We start from the raw sequence: 22128 nt of genomic DNA on the forward strand, positions 1-22128 counted from the left end.
TATCTGTCTCTATCAACCTGCGGGATCTTCCCCCCACAAATGATGCATTAGATGCATTGAATGTATTTCTTGTGCAAGTTTGAAAAGGCGGCGATAATCTGGGAATGAGAGATAAGGAACACCAATTTATTCAGCGGCACTTTGGTCCCTGCTTCCAGTTTCGTTCGGTGCTGACACCCCCAGCAGTTTGCTGATAACGATTAGGCCATTTATTATCTTCACAGAGAACAAAGATTGCCTAGTGCCGATGAAATATTACCCCTGGTAGGCTAATAATCGGAAGAAGAAGGGCCCTGGCATCTAATGCAGCATGCATATATAAATAATAACGTCTCTGCCAAGCGCCGTGCAGACACTTACGACAAAAACCCTGATGCAGAACATGTTGAAAATGATAAGAAAGAAACATAGGCTAAATAAATGAATAAATACACAGAATACATGTTCATGTGCTTACGTGATTATGACGACCCCATGAAAAATATTATTATTCAATTATTGTTAGGCCGGTTATTATTATTATTAAGTCCTCCTCCTTATAATTATTGTGGCTAATCTAGGACTATAATTTTGTAGGCTATATTGTCATTAAACTCACCTCAAGATAATTTGCTTCAACATGTCCATAATATAAACTAGGGATCAAACTATAGGCTAGATTTGGATGGACAATGTGACATGTCATATTGTCTAGCTATGAAATATATATATATATATATATATATATTTTTTTTTTAATTATTTATTTTTTTAACCGAAGTTACAAATAGGATTTGAAGCTCTGGGCTGATAAACTTTAAACGGGCGCTCAAACCAAGAGGCTGTTATTTTCGCTGGACAGAGATCACAAGGCTCACGCTGCTCATACCTGTATTGATCTGTAACTAATAGGCATTCTAATTGGCTTAATGGTATGGGTATGTTGCGAAATTCTTAATTTACCCAACCATTTTTTTTGTCAAGTGATGATGGGCTACCATTTGTAAATAAACGATAAACAAAACGAAAAGAACTATTCGTGATTAGTGTTTGATTATAATTATTAACATTAACAAGTATTATCATAAACTTTGCTGTTGTTGATGATGTAACTTTATGTGGCATAAAAGAAAGAACTGCTGCTTTTGGGGTGGATACAGTGAAAATAATGGACATTCAAATTGATCTCTTATGTCTGCTCCAAGTTCCCAAATGTTTAGTGCATTTTCAACTTCTAATTTGAATAATGGGATAACAACATCCGGACAGGGGTCGAGTTTACATTTCAAGGAAGGTATAGGCAGGCTAGAGTCACCACTGTATGCAAGGTCTAAGTCTATAATGCTCTATCCAGTTTCAACAAGAGATGGTGTCTTCAATTGTGCGCGGTCATTGAATTTGATATTGTACAACAACATTTTGAAGAAAATGAAAGCCTATGCGCCATACAGGCTATTTAAAATATGGCCCTACAGGCACAAACTTGTGTATGGCGTCAAAATACAACAACCGTGTAGCCTACATTGGGGAGCTTTTCTGCCGCCACGGAGGGTTGCCATAAAGCCATCTTAAGATAACATATAAGTTATCTCCTGTCTTTCTTTCTCCAGATGTTATTCTTCTTTATTTTGTGAAATTCTGATATATGTAGACCAGACCGATTATTATCCGTTTATATTGCTTTAGATTATTTAATCAACCAGGCCTTTGGGAGTGACAAATACACTAGTGACAGTGTGTATATTATTTTCTGTTGTTGTTTTTTTATCCAAGGTCTTATTCATGGACGCAAAACAGAGGTATTTGCAGAAGCGATTTTAAGCATTGAAATGAATGCAAGTAATTCTGTCAAAGTTCATTTTTTCTTTATTTTCTTTATGCAAGCTTGGTTTTCTCCTCTTTTTGTGTGTGTGCACTCTAGGGGACACGGCCCGGGATGCAGCAGTCCTTGCACCTGCCTGGCTTTAGCTGCAGCGCACGAGCCTAGGTCGCGTGCAGGAGATTTTGAGGCTTTGCATGTTTTAAAGTTGGTGTTAATGTGTGGGACAGAGTAAAAAGAAGATCGTGGGAGGGAGGGTCGGTCATGGGTATACCGTATTTCAATCAAAATGAGCGGGGAAGGAATTCATTACACCGGATTGCTGTAGGCCAATTATATTGTGCATGTAGTTTTAGTTTGCTTGAGAGCCCAGCAACCCAAGATAGCTCAATATGTAATATAATCACACCAATCTGAGTCAACTAAACTCAATAACCTGATTGGGAAGATGTTTGATCCAAGTGGATTGGATGACAATAATGAAGCCGTGTCTCTTTAGGAAGCGTGTTTTTCGTATTCACTCAGTTACTGGGTTACTCACCTTACACGGGTTGGTTGAGTGATGATACTGACGTGCCACTCTCTCTAACATTCCATAAGGAATTGTTCTGCTTCGACCATGAAGTAGAATTGTTGGCCGGATAAACCTTATGATTAAAAGGGTTTTAAGAATGAACACTAGATACTGTGCGCCCCCTCTTTCACAATCCATATCAAAATGCTCAAAGAAGTCACCACCCGGAAGACAAGATTGAGACTGGTTGACGCACCATAACAACATACATTGCTCCTATGTCTATCAAGTTTTTTCCCCGCTCGTTTTCAGCGGAGCTATAGAAAGAAAACGGGGGAGAGAGAGAGAGATAAATAGAGATAACGGGAGAGATAGAGGGAGAGAAGGGGAGGGTGGGATGCTAAACTGCTTGCCAACTGACATAACTCTTTTGGGACAGAGGGACATAGCTTCCACAGCAGCATCACTAACAAACGCGGATTGATTTTTAGGCAGTCCAACACCCATAACTGCGCATAAAGGGAAACGTCAGCGAGAACTACGTAGTGCCAGGCAGGCGAAACCGAGACCCGGTTATAGGCTACCGGACTGAATCTCTCATTACTCCTCTCCCAGACAGAGCAGGACCGAGTCAGTCTGTTGGTAAGAGATATTCATTATTTACTATTTACTATTGTTGTAAGTGGAATTATTTCGACATGCTGTAAATTCCTTGCAATCGTGTTACTGGTTGGGGTACATATTTAAAGACTAGTTGTCCATCAACTGAAATTAAATATGTGAGAGTAGGCTATCCAAGCGTAAAGCTTTTTTTTAACCATCTGCCTATATATCATTTACAATATACTTGCCTCAAAATGATGCATCGTTGACTGCACACATTATAGGCTACAGAGAGCCCTAGTTGGCACCGCACTTGGAGTGGCACGGTCACGGAGTAGCCGTGTTAGAATGTGGGAAGAACAAGATAACATATAAGCTATCATAATAATAACAATAGACTACAATTTCACTGCATTTTGTGCAAACATTTTCTCATGTGTTTATGTCATATAGTCTTTCGTTTATAAGAATTCGTTACGCAGCATGTAATCTAATTCTGCTATTATCTTCTGCTTATGTACTGCATGCACTTCCCTGTAAAATCTATAATTACTACTATCAAACACCACGGTTTTCTGGCTTGCAAAACAATAACATCATTTTTTTAATCAGACTAAATAGAATGCATAGAAGCAGTATGCTATAGCTCCTTTTAGTATTCGTTATTACTTGTCTTTGTAACTGTTGGGTTGTATAAACTAGGAATACAACACAATGTGATTCCTTAAACATGAAGTCATCTGGTAGAGCTAAGGTCCTCCCAAAGACATACCTTCCGCACCATCGATTAGGCTATCATTTGTCCAGATTCAATTCTTCATGGTTTAACAGTGTTATTACGTGGTTATTACGAGTAGCCCAATCAGTTGAATTAACTGACTTCTTGTGATCTGTTTTTTACTAGATGTTCGTGAAGTATTAAAAAGTTCATCACAATTGAACTTTAATTAAACGTGACAATTGCTGTGGCCTTGGGTTATGGAATTGTGGAATTGTGCAGATCTAGGCTAACCAATCACGGGTGTGAGATTAACATCAGCGTCATATTAAGATGACGATGTATGTATCCACTAATCACCTGTGCTTTCAAACGCATTAAGGCTCCAGTAACCAACCCCCTTTCATCACAAGAAAGGGCAATAACGTCATGGTCTCAGTGGTCGAATAGAAACAGGGGCGGGACTGTTGTCTCGAGCAGGCAGATTTATTGCCCTCGTGAGACTGTCATCAGCTAATAAAAACGACACTTACACTCGAAACTCTGCATGTGGCCCCTTACCTATCAGTCACCTCACATGCCATACCAGTTAAGCATCCCTTTTCTGATGATCACTTAGACCTAATATAAATACACTCTCAAATGGTATCAAGGCTACCAGTGAGGCCCATGGAGCCAAAATGTACAGAAGTCCATCCAATAAGGGGCCATTATACTATGAACATTTCCTTTGAACATACAGTAGCCAGATTCACCAACTCAGAAAACAGTTAATGCATCTAGTTTAATATGAGGGTGAAAATGCATTGCTTTCACAACCCTATTCTGGGTATGCACTTCCACTAGGATGGGCTGTGTGCTGGGTGCTGTCTGCTTCTGTCTACTCTACAGCCCCCAGTGCCCTGTGCTCGATGTAATTACCCATGAGTAAAGGACAATAATGCTTCAGCTGGTTTGTGTCATTCTCCTCTCCCCAGCTCTGCTTATCTTCACAAACCCCTCTGTGGCTTTCTCTACCCCCCCCGCCCTCACCCCTCTGAATAATGATGGATGTTGACCATAAGCAAGGGGAACAAACAGGTAGAGAAAGGCAAGCTCATTTCATAGCAGCACCTGTTAATTATTGGAATGGTCTCTGTTGCTCGTACACCGACTCTGGTTCAGTAATAACCATGTTGTGTTGTTGTCATGTTGTGTAGCTACCATGCTGTGTTGTCATGTGTTGCTGCCTTGCTGTGTTGTTGTCTTAGGTCTATCTTTATGTAGTGTTGTGTTGTCTCTCTTGTTGTGATGTGTGTTTTGTCCTATATTTTATTTTATTTTTATATTTTATTTTTAATCCCAGCCCCCGTCCCCGCAGGAGGCCTTTTGCCTTTTGGTAGGCCGTCATTGTAAATAAGAATTTGTTCTTAACTGGCTTGCCTCGTTAAATAAAGGTTAAATAATAAAAATAATAAAAAATAACAACCGTCCGGTCATTCACCTTACCATAGCAATGGTCATAGGGATATCTTCAACATGAGATGTGCCTTTTGTTAAGTAAATCAGGTGTTAAATGGGGTGAAAATGAGACTGGAGTAGGACTTTAAAGCTGACCGCTGCACAGATAGGCCTACAAACTTACGGCAGAAGAAGAAAAGAAGCATCCTGAATTGACATGGTTTTGCTACCATCGTATTGTCTCTTATTCATAACAATGCCTGTCATTGCCATGTATAGCCAATGAACATTTCTTATGGGAATAAATGTTTTTCCTCAGCCATAGGCAGCAAGGAAGGGTTCATGTGCTTACCTCCAAGGGCTCTACCGCTCTAGTAGGATAGCATCCCCTGTGAGACAATGCTGCTATGTCCTTGAGCGAGGACCCCCCACACACACACACACAAACCCATCATCCCATCCTTTGTTCCAGCACAGATACAAATGGGATTAATGAAGGTATAAATTACAGAGGGGTAAATCCCGTTGAGTAATCCATTTGGCAAACATGCGAAACAACAATGGAGAGGCTGCTCGCTGGGCCTGACCCACCCAGTCCCAGCCACACAGCACAGAGCAGGCTGCGGTACAGAGGAGCACAGCACCGAGGACAGACAACCACAGACACAAACAGCAGCGGTGATGTAAGGGAAAAAAGATGACCTGCTATGATCACTATTAGGGTTTGGTCAAGACAAGATTTGAATTCCTCTTGCTTTACATTGAAAACATGTAGTCGTTGCATTGCTGTTAAATTGATGCATCATAGTTTAGAGAGATCTCTTGTGTTGATGCTTTTTATTATTTTTTTCAGTGCAGTCCTGCACTTTTTTCATTTAAATATCTTTAGGGAATTCAAATTTATTTTGTACTTTAGACCAAAGTGCCATAGAAAACATTGTTTGAAATTTATGTAACTTGACCTGCTCAATGAATGACAATTGACAGAGTTGCAAATTATTTCAAATAAACCTATTTATTAAGACAGATGTCCTCGCTACACCTGACATTTTCAGCTGCTACAGCTCTCATTTCAGGAGAATGTCTGTTATTTGGGTGATTACATAGGGAGACCCTTGGGTGTGTTATGACCCCACATACACTAATTTGTTGATTTTAGAAGATGACAAGCACAGAGTGCTGAGCTCATCATGTCATGGCCCCTGACCAGATGCCAATGACTGAATACCAAGCCACACACACTCTCGCTCGCGCGCAAGCACGCACGCACACAAACACACACACCCTGCAAATATCCTCATATCAAAGCCCAAACTGTCCAAATTCCCTCGTTCTAACATTGCGTTAAGCTATTCATGCATCCTTTTTTTCACAGATTGAGTATAGTAGTCTAAGTATGTCATTATTTTATTTAGGCTTGGCCAAAACATCACTGTATTTCTATTAGAATAAACAAAACTTGGTCGTAACTGATCTCGAGGCTTTTTTGGAACAATTGTGAAGTCCATGCGCTGAGATTTTTTTCTGTGACGTCTAGTCTGGGCGTCAGAGAGGCGGCCAGTCTGGGCCCCGAGCTCCCTCCAATTATTGTCTGTCAATCACGCACGCACGCACACACACACATTCTTTATTAAAAAAGACATTCAAACATTTTCTTTTTAATATTTAATATCGTGATGTATGGCACGAAATGCCACATTTTTACTATAGAGGGTAAGCCAGTACGTCTCGACTGGCGATTTTATCCTGGATGCTCTTTCCCCGTATTATTTTGATCAGGTACAGACAGGCCAATAGAATACCTGTGCAAAAGTGTGTATGCTACAGTATTTCATCACATTATAATAAAATACCACTTGAAGGCTAAACCTAATAACCTCATAACAAGCGCTGGATTATAGACTACATTTTAGGAGGTTCAGTTGGTAGCCTATTATTCATAGGATTTTGCTTATGAGGCCTTCCAATCTATTCCTGGCTTGAAATAAATCACAGGTATTTGGGTATGTAGAGCGGTTGTAGGAAAAAGCGCTGGTTATACCGGCGCACTTGATAAAAGGTTATTGGCGACACTCTGTCTTTATGCCTGTGGTGGACAAGCCTTCTTGTTTCAGCCATGAGGTGAATGTAAACAATAATTAACAAAGTGTTGCTAATGGTCACCAATTGGTTTTACACAGGTGAGGCGGGCCTGACGCCCTGTCTGTACCACCAAGTGAGAAAAAGGCGCCATTAACATGCAGAAAGTGTTGACTGCTCTAGATCTTAGGCAAAACCAATGTTTTCACAAGAGGAATGTCGTGACTAATAATTAAAGACAATTAGGCGCTCACAACAATGGCCCCACTTTCGAAGTCATAAAACGAATCCTCTCCTATTAATCTAGAGGCACTGAAAATTGGATTTATATACATTGCAGGTTCATGTGATCATTCACACTTGCAATTGGTGTTGTTCTACAAGAAATTTACATAATTGGCATATAGAATCCTTGTAAAATATGTCCAAACTGCCGATGCAGTTCTCCACAAGGGCCTATGCTGTAAAACAAAACTTGAAAACCAACCACTTTACTGTTGAATTACAGAATAATAACCAAAAGACTGCTGAGTTATTTTATGATGTTTGATAGCATTTCAATTAGCCCACTAAACATGTTGAACATCTAATCTGGTTGGTTTCATTTAACTAGCCTGTACAAAATAGCATTGGCATACACTTTGAATTCAAATTTAGCATTATAATGTTGTGTTTTCTAAAGGCTAAACAATCTCAAGGTGGTATGCAAGGCTAAGTGACAACAGCCTACAGGCTACTGCGTTTGCCAGATAATGTAGGCCTAGTTGACTGTTACAGAAATTGTCAGGCTTACAATTTACAGTTTCAATTTGCCTCCATCTGGGCTGTCCGTCTCTGAGTGTTGGTAAAAGAAGACATTATCAGGGGCAAATTGCTCATTCTGCGAGCTTCACGAGAGAGAAAAGTCCCCCGAGAAATTACACCGCTGATTGATATGTCTTTTAGTTTTTTGGTCCGGGGCATTACTGTTTCGAATGGAAACTGAAAGAGCTGGGATACATGAGCCAATTGCAGCTATACTGATCTGTGATTGGCTTACAGGAGGTCACTGCTCGCCCTTGACTCCGCCCCGACTCGCTTGATATGGAATTTACTGGCGCCAGTCGCGTCAGTGTACTGCCACAATTCAATAGGAAAGTGCGCCCCGGTACCTCACGGATCAGGCGTTTCAGAGATTAAAGTGTGTTTGAACAGCTGATCGTAGTCATAGATCAAACTTTCAACAGGTAAATTCAGAAGAAATATTTTTTTTCAATGGAATATGATTGGATGCATGTGTTATGAGTATAACATTGCAGCAATGGTGCAATGGACTGTAAGTAGTTTTTAAAAATTACAGTTTTGTGGTGAAAGCTGTTTGTAAAAGGTCGTCAGTATGCTGGCTATACAATGCTCCTGGGATGATTGAACGTATAGGGAAAACAACAATCTCGTATATTTAGCATACATCGCCGAAGGATGTGTGCAAAAGAGTGTGGCACCAGGTTGTGTATTAAATTATAAAATGTTGTTGTGTTTCATTGCAGGTGTCAGTAAGAGCCAATAAAACGAATCAAGGATTCTATTTCTGAAGCAAATAACCTGTAAGGAGAGTGTGCCGAAAACCCGTATGACATCACTACGTCCATCCTTTTCTCCACATTTCGGGACTGTAAAAAGTGCTTAATCCAGGAGGACCACATAAAGATAATTTATATTTTCAGAAAAAGTACGACGTTTCGGTGATATCTTGGATAAAGTTATCGACGATTTAGGTATGGAAGTCGCAGCCGATCAATCTCGGTGGATGGCGCATCATCACGCCGTGTTGAATGGGCAGCATCCAGACTCGCATCACCACAGCTTGGCCCACAACTACATGGAGCCCATGGCGCCGCTTTTGCCCCCAGACGAAGTGGATGTGTTTTTAAACCACCTGGACTCTCAGGGGAACCCCTACTATGCCAACTCCCGGGCCAGGGTTACATACAGCCAGGCACATGGTAAGACGCGCTCAGCCCTGTGACTAAACTGTATTAATTACGTCTGCTTTATAGCCTTTAGGTAATTGTGAGAGGGCGCAATAAGACAACATATATCCAACCACCCAGGCTGTTGCTTTAAAACTAATCGATGGTAGGCCTATATTATTGCCATAACTGGTTGTGTGATGTTTGATGCACAATAACATTTTCCCATTACAAGTAAAAAGTCGTCCATACAGAACCTTGTATTTAAAAACAAATCTAGATATGGTATTTTATTCAATATGTGAGAACATAAATGATGTCAATTGAAATATTGTAAACACATAGATGTCCATACGCGTGGCTGTCTCTGGCGTACGGCATTGAATCATAAAACGAGCATTTCTAGCAAGAGACAGCGAGGGGAAAGGGAAGTATGTCATTTAACCCCTCTGTTGGAGCAGGGGTTTCTAGAGAGAGAGAGAGAGAGAGAGAGAGGTGCACTCCCGGATATAAAATCAAAACGCAAAATTACTAATAACATTATTTAGTCCGAGATCTGGAACTGAGCGACCAACAGGCCATTGGCAAATAGCAGTTTAGTCGAGGCCTCTACACTCCCATTTTCTCTCCGTGGATTTTTTTCTCCCATACATGCTTTCAACAATAAGAGATTGTGTTACAACAAGCGTAAACATTAACATCTGTAAATATTTTTGTCAAGTAGTCTATGGTACGGAGCTGTAGTAGCCTAACTATTGTTTTAGATTTCGCTGGGGACTGTAAAATGGCGTGGTTTTAAAGTTGGTGCCCTGTAGGCTATTTTAATAACTTTTACACTAAGACAAATATACCACAATGTCGAGTTGAAATAGTTTGGAATTGACATCAACAGGTGAGGAGACAGCACTTTACGCAGTGTGATAGTACTGGACACATCGCTTTCGATTAGAAAAAAAATCATAATATTTCTTATTTACAGCTCGCCTTGGGAGTCCGGTTTGCCGGCCACACCTCATCCACAGCCCCGGCATCCCGTGGCTTGACAGCGGGAAGGCGGCCCTCTCTGCTGCCCACCACCATAACGCATGGGCGGTCAGTCACTTCAGCAAGCCAGGAATGCATCCTGCTAGCTCCGGCTACCCTTGCAGTAGCAGCTCCAGCACTGCTCCGGTGTCTTCCCTCACCCCTGCGTCCCACTGCAGCCCGCACCATCTCTACAGTTTCCCTCCTACGCCTCCCAAAGACGTGTCCCCGGACCTCGGCCCTACTTCTCCAACCTCCACCTCGACAAGAATGGACGAGAAGGAATCCATCAAATACCAAGTGTCACTGGCAGAGGGAATGAAAATGGAGGGTTGCAGTCCTCTCCGCAACAGCCTGGCTTCGATGAGTGCCCAAACTCCCGCAACACACCACCCCATCCCGACCTACCCATACTCTCTCCCAACACCACACGAATACGGCGGCAGTCTCTTCCACCCCGGTAGCCTGCTGGGTGGATCTTCATCCAGCTTTACGCCGAAGTGTAAAAGCAAAGCCCGGTCGTGCTCAGGTGAGTTTCATAAGTCTATTCTGCGCATAAAGAGTCTGGTATAGCCTACTTATGTACTTTTAAGGTATATAAATATTGGGAGTCAATGTTAGGGCAATATAAACCAGTGTCAGGTCTATGTTTTGTCAAAACGCTTTGGAAGTGCATGGATTTCTGTCAGGGCCCAAACAAGAATGAACATTTAGCTTGTTCTAAATGTATTTTACTTATAGGGCTATGAATGCTTTAATCTTCAAGAAATAGATTGGGTGGTCCTGTAAGTGTTTCGCTGTCGAACAGTTGCTGTAATAACTTCAGGTTATTTTACCTGCAGCGCGTCTCTCCTTCCCAAACCTGTCCCAGTGGCTCTTATCTCTGTTCCATCGCATTCGTCACCACTTGTAAACACCATCCACTTAAATGAAATGATTAAGCATTTAACATGAAACGACTAATATTTGAAACGCAAATATTCAGGTTTGAACATGATTAAAACACGTTTGAGTCGAGGCAAGGAGATAACAGCCTAGTCAAACAATCACCAAAATTAAAATACGGAATTCAACGTTTTCAATCATTTGGCTTATAGGCTAGTTGGCAGAATTATTATGAAGAGGGTTCTGAATATAATAATATTTCAATAGAATACGTAATAATACTTATTGTGAATGTTTTTATTAGTAGGTCTGTTGAAAGTGTTACGTGACCTAGGCCTATAATAAGCAACCTAATCATTATTTTGAAACCATATTCTATGTGGTCGTGTTTATGTTTATCGGGCCTGGTTGGCTGGATGCTGAGAATAAATGCCACCAATGCCCTTGTTAGGCAGAAGCTTAAAAAATGCAGGAGTCACGACGCTCTGGCGACTCCTGCCATATCCTGTATACCTTGAGTGAACAAATCACGACCTCCACCGTCCACTGCTCGCCCCAATACTAACAAAGCACTGTCGTGACGCGCTGTCACAGGCGACAGAGCCCTGCTGTTTGTGTTTTTAAGCATGGCCTTGGCCCAGTGCGCTGAGATAGTGAGAAAGAATCAAGCCCAGGGAGATGAAAGGATGATTAACGCTAGTAGTAATGACCATATCGAAGACAACAAAGTCATAATACAATAATAATAATTGATAATAAGGTTATGATATTATAATAATAACGTTTCTCTTATAGCAGTTTAGGTTCTCCGAAAAGAGCACATCACCTTCAGATAAATGTATAAAAATATTAGATAGTTAATTACATAGTTAATCAAGCCATCACATGAGCTCATAGGGAGACATTTATCATTACATTTGCTCAGACTAATTAACTCAAAATTAATTATCTTGTGGGCCTGGTGTCCAAAAATTATTTGAATGTGGAGTCTCTCTAACTGTTTGTTAGTGTATAGAGATATTAGCAAACAACTGTCTTCATTTGGATTATCACTACAGATCAAAGTGTTATTGTCTGATGTATGCTCAGTAGTCCAATAATTTGTGGATGGTAGATTGGTTATGCAAATATTTTAATTAAAACGGTATCCACAAATCCTTTAAAGGGATTATTTTATGCAAGAGCATTGTAACTATCACAACAGAGAAATACACATGAACTTGAATCTTCCCTTACAGATCCAGAATCAGTAACTCACATAAGGCCTGCCATTCCTTTATCAGTCCCAAAGTCTGATGGAGCCGTGATTGATTGTTGTATGAAATGCCACAATGACATTTCAGCAGTCAGCACATACCTTACACAACAGTGTGGCTTCCTGTTTAAATAACCTTAAACTAGCCCTATCCGCTCACCTACATACCTCCTCCCTGGAATGGCAATGGCCTCAGTCTCTCTACTATACTCTCCGCCAGGGGGATTTCAGTGTTCTCCCCCCAAGGAACTTCCCAAATTACACAACAATTCAACACATTTTGTCATTCTGGAGCTGGAAGGCGATGTTGTATTGATACTGGTGCCTCTGCTGGACTGACAAAACAGGGAGAGAGAGTCAAACACTCAGAATACACTTCAAAAGGAGCGTTGCCATTGTCCAGAGCAGATCCCTTTCTCAGGTTTAGGTGGGACTATGGGTGTTGCTGACATTATAATAGGAATAAAGGCACGATGCTCTAGGGAGAGGGAAACATGAATTAAACAAGGCCATTTTGGTCGAGGTTCAGCAACGGCCCATTTGACTGAGCCTGTGCATTATACCACAGTGCAACCTGTAAGAGGAGAGAGAGAGAGAGAGAGACAGGCAACACCCACTGTCTTTCTGCAGCTGAAGATGTAGAAGTGGGTGAAAAGACTTGAACCCTGAACACACCAGAAGAGGGTCACCACTAAATGGGTCACAGTAGCTGCCATGCACACAAAGGGAAACCTAACAATGAAAAGATTTTGTAAATAATTTCAAAAGTCATGAGTAAAGGGAAACATAGAAACCGGGCTGGTATAAAGTGATACAGAGCTATAATATGGGCACCTATTTGTTGGAGACCACAATGTGGTCAGGACCACATTTAATACCACCACCAGCACCACACTCTTCTGTTTCCTCTCATGTGTGCCCACAGCACATGAATTATGTAGCTCTAATTTGATGGTGTCTCACATTCATCTGTTTGGACACCTTTGGACACGTCCTGGCTGTCTCTGTGTTTCCTACCCTGGATCACTTTACATACAGGTGTCTGTGTCCATGGCGATTCGCCCTGAACCAAACTGTACAAATGACAGTCATATGGGATTGTCTTTGGCTGGTACACCTGCACACTGATATGTACACTGTCCTCCCAGTGTGTGTGTGTGTGTGGGGGGGGACTTCATATTACACTACTAATGAAGAGTGTGTCCAGTAGGCTCATGATTTCCTCTGTGTCCTCCTGGCGGCTATTGTCTTCAATGTGAATCCATTACTGTTTAGCTTTTGTTGGAGTGTGAACTTTTTAATTATATAAATGTCCCTTTGTCTTCCCTCCACTTGAATTCTGCTCAGAGGGGCGCGAGTGTGTCAACTGCGGTGCCACCTCCACCCCGCTGTGGCGGCGGGATGGGACGGGCCACTACCTGTGCAACGCCTGCGGCCTGTACCACAAGATGAACGGCCAGAACAGACCTCTCATCAAGCCCAAACGCAGACTGGTGAGTCCCCATCTCGCTCCCGTCTACCCTTCCACATCTGAGAACGGGGGCCAAAATAGAGCACGAAGCAGAAACCGCCAGGACAATTCCAGGAAAGTTGTATTTTCCCTATGATCTTCCTGGAATTGTTTGTCCCTCTCACCCCCTGGTGATTGCCTCCACCGTCTGTTACAATACTGCTACTATTGCCATTTGAACTGCTATCATTAGTGCTGATACTGCTGATACTGTCACTGATCCCATTGCCCATGTTGCTTTGGTTATCACCACCCTGAAGTGAGTGAAAAACAGTGCACACACATAAATACTTTGTCCAGTGTTTCTGCACAGGCATTTAAGAGCAAGGATTATTCTGAGCCTTGTTATTTCTAATGCACATAAGCCTATATATTCTCCTTGTCTCAGGTGGGCTGAATTATTACTGTATGTTTAATTTACAAGTTATTATTACAATACATTTTTCCCAAATGATAATGGTTCCTGATTATATTGAAATGGTTTATTTGTTCATTTTATATTCAGACCTCTGATTAGGATTCATCATTTTGACTGTATAGGATAGGCTTACTTACCATCTCGAACTTTTTAAGATATTCAAGTTGTGAGAAGTGACATCATTTCAGTGGCAGTTCAAGGCACATTCCAAATGCTAACTTTTGGGTAGCTCCAAGCATTTTCGCATTAATATGCAATGGATTTAGATTGATATAAACTTTAAATTCGATATTTACATTTTGCTAAACCATATGTTACTTTATTTATATAAGGAACTTTTCGACCTTGTTTCCATCTGAACATGTTAATGATCAGTAGGGGTTTACCCGCCATACCTCATTTCTGTATAGGCTAGATCTGAATAGTTTTGTTCTGACATAATTAAATCATACTACTATACATAGGCCTAATGGGAATATTTCAATCAATAGCTTATACCTCACTATCTAATTAAATGGACACTCGTTATGCAGTCATCCAGTCATGCAGTTCCAAAGAGCAATAATAGACCAAATTGTAGCTCAATTCACTCGTGTTGTTAAATGTAAATTCGTGTTATAATTTACAAGTGTAGCCTAACCCACGCGGTGGCCTATTTGAAATATCGTAATTGTTTAACACATGCACATGCAATGGTTGCCTGAGTTTGTTTTTGCCTAGGTTATCTTCCATTGAGATACATGTAATGGGATGGAGAACATTGCGAATGTTGTTTTTTATTTCTATAACTCTCCTTTTGAAATATATTGTAACAGACTGTATTAGCGTTATTGTCAGCATTAGTGGAACAAGTATGCTATAAGTCATTTTAGCGCAGCTTTGTGTAAATAAGCGCGCCTCTGACTCGTTCTCTCGATGAGAAGTCCATTACATTTTCCATTGGTCGGTCTGTGGCCGCAGCTTTGCATTTTCAACTCAAGTGTTTTCAGAGTTCTGTTCAAAGGGCATCCAGTTGTTTCCTATTCGGATATCTGCCCCGGCACGATAAGGAAGCCAGGCTCCCGGGTGTTTCCGCCTTCAACAAATACCGCTGCATTTTGTATGGACCCGGCAGGCCAGACTTTTACAGTATACTGTAAAGCGATTATCATAACACTATAGGACCCAGTTATGTGTGAAGAGAGAGAGAGAACGTGAGGGGCGGGATGGTGGTGGGGATTGGAAAAATAAATGTATTTATGTTCTTGGTCTGTTGTTTGTTGGTCATGCACCGTTGGCACTGGCACATGCTTTATGCCCCGGAATGCGATGTGGTTTTTGTTGTAGTACTATTCTATTTTTCTGTTTTTTTTTTAAATTCCGTCCGTCGCCATCATAGTTTTTATTCGGGATGTTTTGCATGAACCACTGTCATAAAACCCTAAATTAATAAAAAATAAATACATAGGCCTACATGCTATGTTATTGTATTGTGAGCCTAAATGTTTCTTATTATGTATGAAGAATAGATCTGTAATGGACACAAAGCGCACTGGCAGACAGGGTCCTGGTCTTATGGACGCCTATAGTCCGGGTCGTTTGATTCTCTGGATCAAGGGAAGGGAGAATCATGCATAGAGACGGTATAAATTATTAATGTGCCCTATCTAATTTTTTTATTAAATGAAATATGACAGCAGAAATTGGTACAAGACAGAAACAACGCATTTCAGAGAAACAGCTTTTGTAGCATTGCACAAATTGGAAAATTGAATTAAGCTTGTATAAATCACAGAATATATTCAATTAAACAAATACAGATGTGACTCCCTGTAAGCAATTTCATGAGTCTAACTGGCGCTGGCCTGGCTTTGAAGTTATTTGTGAATGTAGCCCGGAGAGTGGGACATCACAATAGGCTATAAAACGAGAGGTTTTAAGTTTAAAACGCAGAAATATCCTATCGGCAAAAAAATGAACATTTGAAATGTATAGGCCTAATCTATATTAGGCTATGCCTTAGGCTACGCCTACATGGCCATGGTAGTTAACTTCAATAATCGTATTCATGTCATGTTCACTTTCCTCGTTGATCTCTATTGCCTAAGCTAATACAATCGTCAAATCAGCTAACATTTGAATGGCTTTATTCATAATGTAGCCTATTAACGTTCTGCCTTTTTCTCCACCACAGTCCGCTTCGAGACGAGCTGGCACCTGCTGCGCTAACTGTCAGACCACCACCACCACCCTTTGGAGGCGTAACGGCAATGGCGACCCGGTGTGCAACGCCTGCGGGCTCTACTATAAACTGCACAACGTAAGTAGCCTAACCGCTTACATAGAAACTGCGGGGCGAGCTGGTCAAGTGGGCGGACAGCTTGTATCGATTTAGGAGCGGGGGCGAGAGATGCAAAGCCTGCTTTCCCTGTGAAGCAGAACCCGCGGTCGTTTTCCCCCCTTTTTATTAATCCATCTTTGTTTCAATGGTGGGTGTTACTCCCAGGAGAGGCTGGAGGGTGGGACTGTCATTCTGGGTAACGCGTCAGTTACGTTGATGTCAGGGTAACACGGAACCCATACCGGCTGCGTGCGCTATCGTGCATACGTTTATTTTGTCCCCCAAACCAAACGCGATCACTACATGCAGGTTAAAATAGCAAAACAAACTCTGAACCAATTACATTAATTTGGGGACAGTTCGAAAAGCATTAAACATGTATGGCAATTTAGCTAGTTAGCTTGCACTTGCTAGCTAATTTGTCCTATTTAGCTAGCTTGCTGTTGCCAGCTAATTTGTCCTATTTAGCTAGTTTGCTGTTGCTAGCTAATTTGTCCTGGGATATAAACACTGAGTTGTTATTTTACCTGAAATGCACAAGTTCCTCTACTCCGCCAATTAATCCACACATTAAACGGCCAACCAAATTGTTTCTAGTCATCTCTCCTCCTTTCAGGCTTTTTCATCTTTGCACTTATATGGTGATTGGCATCTAAACTTTCATAGTATTACCACGACGACTGGCAAAACAGTTCGTCTTTCAATCACCCACGTGAGTATAACCAATGAGGAAATGGCACGTGGGTACCTGTTTCTATAAACCAATGAGAGGATGGGAGAGGCAGAACTTGCAGCACGATCTGTGTCACAAATAGAACTGACTTCTATTTTAGCCCTTGGCATCGCAGACGCTCGTTGGCGGCGAGCAGTGTGGGTGCAATAATTGAATAACATGGATTTCTACATTTATTTAGCAACGCTTGCGCACGCGACGTGTCCGGTCTGGTCAGCATGTAACGTGTAAGTTACATTTATGTTATGGTAACGCATCAGTTACATTGATGCCAGGGTAACGCGTCAGTTACATTGATGCCAGGGTAACGCGTCAGTTACATTGATGCCAGGGTAACGCATCAGTTACATTGATGCCAGGGTAACGCCGTCAGTTACATTGATGCCAGGGTAACTCGTCAGTTACATTGATGCCAGGGTAACGCAGTTCAGTTACATTGATTCCAGGGTAACGCCGTCAGTTACATTGATGCCAGGGTAAGGTGTCAGTTACATTGATGCCATGGTAACGCGTCAGTTACATTGATGCCAGGGTAACGCGTCAGTTACATTGATGCCAGGGTAACGCGTCAGTTACATTGATGCCAGGGTAACGCGTCAGTTACATTGATGCCAGGGTAACGCGTCAGTTACATTGATGCCAGGGTAACGCCGTCAGTTACATTGATGCCAGGGTAACGTGTCAGTTACATTGATGCCAGGGTAACGCGTCCGTTACATTGATGCCAGGGTAACGCGTCAGTTACATTGATCCCAGGGTAACGCGTCAGTTACATTGATGCCATGGTAACGCGTCAGTTACATTGATGCCAGTGTAACGCGTCAGTTACATTGATGCCAGGGTAACGCGTCAGTTACATTGATGCCAGGGTAACGCGTCAGTTACATTGATGCCAGGGTAACGCCGTCAGTTACATTGATGCCATGGTAACGCCGTCAGTTACATTGATGCCATGGTAACGCCGTCAGTTACATTGATGCCAGGGTAACGCGTCAGTTACATTGATGCCATGGTAACGCGTCAGTTACATTGATGCCAGGGTAACGCGTCAGTTACATTGATGCCAGGGTAACGCGTCAGTTACATTGATGCCAGGGTAACGCCGTCAGTTACATTGATGCCAGGGTCAGTTACATTGTAACGCCGTCAGTTACATTGATGCCAGGGTAACGCGTCAATTACATTGATGCCAGGGTAACGCGTCAGTTACATTGATGCCATGGTAACGCCGTCAGTTACATTGATGCGAAATTGTCTGCCCTTTCAGATCCAGCATGGCTTCCAGTCCTGTGTATTCATGTTTAGTGAGATAATTATATGCAATAGCCTTAAAGGCTCATGCCATTTATTGTGGCTTGATCATACAATGCCTGTTAAACCTGTTCCACAACATTTATGGCACATCAGATTTCCCCCCTCATGTTTATTAAGAAGGCAACATGTTTTCCATCATAGTTGTTTAGATTTTTCTAAATGATCTAAAATTACAAATTACACTTGACATAATTGAATATAAAATCACTGAGAGTGCAAGAAAATATCCAATGACTAATAATTTAGTTATGAACAGTAAAAAAGAAAAAAAAGAAACACCGTTTAAAAAAAAAACTTTATTTAACTAGGCAGGTTAGTTAAGAACAAATTCTTACTTACAATGACAGCCTACTGGGAAACAGTGGGTTAACTCCCTTGTTCAGGGGTAGAACGACCAAATTTTGCCTGGTCAGTTCAGGGATTTGATCCAGCATCCTTTTGGTTACTGACCCAACACTCTAACCACTAGGCTACCTGCCACCCCCAGGTAAAAACCACATAATATTAATATGAAGCCTGTATATATATATATATATTATTTAACTATATTACTCCAGGCTTGTCTGACTACTCCTTAGCTAACATCCCTCCTCCCTGGCCTCTCCACAGGTCAACAGGCCAATGACCATGAAGAAGGAGGGCATCCAGACACGCAACCGCAAGATGTCCAGCAAGTCCAAGAGGGGCAGGCGTTCCGGAGATGGCTACGATGAGCTGTCCAAATGCATGCATGACAAGTCCTCCCCCTTCGGCGGTGGCCCTGGCCTGGCTGGACACATGACCCACATGGGCCACCTTCCCCCCTTCAGCCACTCCGGACACATGCTGCCCACTCCCACTCCCATCCACCCTTCGTTTGGCCATCCTCACCATCACTCCGGACGGTCGCCGGCCTGGGCTGAGCACTGAAACCTCCTGAAGCCCCTCCATCACCCCTCCACCATATCATCACCACCAATGCTTCTGTCTCTAGAGGGGTAAATTGGGCTCACTGTCAGTAGGACATTGTTTTGCCTGGCCTCATTTAGAGAATTGATGGAGAGGAGACGTGACTGAAGGGAGAGAAAACGTGAGTGTGCGAAGGTGAAGCGGAACATGGGCGTGTTGAGTTGCTCCCTTCAAGTTGCCTTTTTTTTTACTGAGTCACTTTGGTACCCCTCCCACCCTATGAGAGAAAAGATGTGAGGTATTAGGAGAACCACTGCTTTCCCCTCCTGAACCTCTGTAGTGTAATGAGACCAACCCCCCTCCCCCTTCCTGTTGTGGACAGACTGTTCACACCGTGGGTATGAGAGACTTTCTGAACCAGCCTCCCCACACATGCATACACACACACACACCACTGACCCCTCACCCCTCACATGCTGGAATACACACCCACCCGCCTGGTCCCCCTGGACTTTATTGGAAAAAAGAAGCAAGCAAACAGAAAGTTTATATAAAGTTAATAATTGTTATTATTGTTGTTATAATTGATGTTATACTAGTTGTTATGATAATTTATTTTCACTCTTTTTGCTTTCTTCAGAACACAAGGATATTGTTACGATTATAATTTCATTGTTATTATGTAAAGAAAAGAACACAGACTTATCTTAGACGAGACATTGTTCCTAAGCTGTACGTTTTTATCATTTTGTCCATCTCACAAAATAAAGGAAATCAAGTTTTAATACTAAATAATGTCACTGAGTCCTTTAAATGTGAAATGTATCGTGTCTCTGTCTCTCTCTCGCCGTCTGTGTCTATTGGAGTGTCAGTGTGAATTCCAGTGTTGGTGAAGAGGTTTTGATTCCTGCTGTATTTCTAAGCGATATCAGATGTAATGAAGCCAACTCTATGATCCCCAAAGTGCAGTAATGGTTTTGTTGAGCTCCTCCCCTGAGTGATGTGCTGCTGTTTATAGAAGGCTTCTTTGTGGAGCTCACGCCCCAGGGTGCACCAGTGTGACCCAGACAGCAGGCTCCAAACCCAGGGTGAGCACAGGGCTCCCACGTCACACACTAACGCGTACACATGTCCTACAGAAATACACATTTTCGGTTCATATTACAGTTTTTTTCTATCGCTTTGGTGCAATTTTCACAAGTACAGTATGGGGTACATTTTCACAACACTTAGTACAAAACAAGGCAGTTGTTTAAAAACTCTAAGCACATTTTCAATTGACTAAGTACAACACACAAAATCACGGTCCCTTTTTCACCAAACTTAATCAGTGTTACATCTCGAAATACATGTTTCACATTGAAATACATGTTCATATAAAGTAAGTTGCTCTTCGCAATGCTCCCATTACCTTTGATATGATTATCTTCTCATTTGTTAAAACACATTTGACTATTACTTAATCCAACTGCTCTTAATTAATAATCACTTAACCATTTGGTAAACCTACAGCTTTTAAACTGGTTTGCCTGTTTCACACTGCTTCACAAAAATTGTATTGGCAAAAAGAGTACTGCAATACTTTGAGATATACATTTTACGTAGAAGACGCTTTTATCCAACACGAAAACAGTCCACAACTCTGGTGTTGCTAGGGCCATGCTCTTATGAACTGAGCCACGTACAGGACCACTACCACACACAAGTACAAACAATACTGTAAAATACAATACACAGGTTCAATATAGATGGAAGATGTATGATTGCCAACCCCATGAGCGTACCACCCTCCTTCATCCCATAGACGGGGCATGCAAGGATTTCAATCCAGACCTATGTCAGGCTTTCTCCCCAGGTGCATGAACAATGAGGACATTTACGCCGATTCCGATGAGAACTTCTAGCCAAATGCTCAAGACAAGCTTGATGCAAACATGAGGTTTCTTTCATTTATTTTGTTTGAATACATTGTGAAAGATGTCTTCAGTGGAAATGTGATGTTCAGTCAATTTTAGTGGGTAGTACTGCCTAATGTGAACAGTGTAATGTACAGAAATGTACAGAGCTGTAGCAAATTGCATTCAAAGGACACTTTTTAAACATTTTCTATTTCTATATTTTTTATTGAATTAACTGGTTGTTGTGTGTTTTGGTGATTCAAATCGATGTTCTTATGTTATTTGACAGTAAACGTATTGTTTGGATCAATGGCTGTGCAGTAAAAGATGTCTCATAACAAAAGTAATGCACGCTAGAAATGGTTTTGAATATAATACTTGCTGCGTTACAAGTATTAACAGTTTGGAGTTTTGTACTAAGAGTTTGGAAAATTAACCACATATTTGTAAAAATAGCACCAAAGCGATTGAACAAAAACGTTATTCCTTCCTTATTTCCATCTCGATTCCTCGTGTCCCTCTCCCAGAATGCCCCTCTCTGGGCCACAGCGCGGTGATTGGAGTGAGAGGAAGGACAGAAGGTCTTTAGTGGGAGAGAAAAGAGGAAGGAAAGGCAATCAGGCGACCTGTGAGCAAACACATGGGAGGTTGTTTGGACCCCTCACACACAGATGTGCTTGCAGCTGAGGACTGCAGGAAATAGCTCTCAACTCTCTCTCCCCCTGTCTGCTGTTTTGTCTCTCTCTCTAGCCCTGTTTATACCTGCCGTTAACATGCTTCCTT

The 22128-nt window shown here is 41.8% G+C and overlaps 1 protein-coding gene across 4 annotated transcripts; it reads left to right on the plus strand.

Annotated features, from left to right (window-relative positions):
• Positions 1-2741: 2741 nt before the first annotated feature.
• On the plus strand, positions 2742-20239 carry LOC112254416 (GATA-binding factor 2). 4 transcript variants are annotated; one of them, XM_024426991.2, is made up of 6 exons: positions 2742-2954; positions 8679-9134; positions 10081-10653; positions 13600-13757; positions 16366-16491; positions 19169-20239. In XM_024426991.2, exons 2-6 carry the CDS (start codon positions 8909-8911, stop codon positions 19466-19468), a joined length of 1383 nt encoding a protein of 460 aa, XP_024282759.1. In that variant the 5' UTR covers positions 2742-2954; positions 8679-8908; the 3' UTR covers positions 19469-20239. The 4 variants fall into 4 exon arrangements, with proteins under 4 accessions (XP_024282759.1, XP_024282757.1, XP_024282760.1 ...); XM_024426989.2 differs by lacking the exon at positions 2742-2954 and adding an exon at positions 8236-8378; XM_024426992.2 differs by lacking the exon at positions 2742-2954 and adding an exon at positions 8236-8378 and having other exon boundaries at positions 13612-13757.
• The last annotated feature ends 1889 nt before the right edge of the window (positions 20240-22128 follow it).

This window comes from Oncorhynchus tshawytscha, linkage group LG07 (assembly GCF_018296145.1).
Source record: "Oncorhynchus tshawytscha isolate Ot180627B linkage group LG07, Otsh_v2.0, whole genome shotgun sequence".
Classification (NCBI taxonomy): Eukaryota; Metazoa; Chordata; class Actinopteri; order Salmoniformes; family Salmonidae; genus Oncorhynchus; species Oncorhynchus tshawytscha.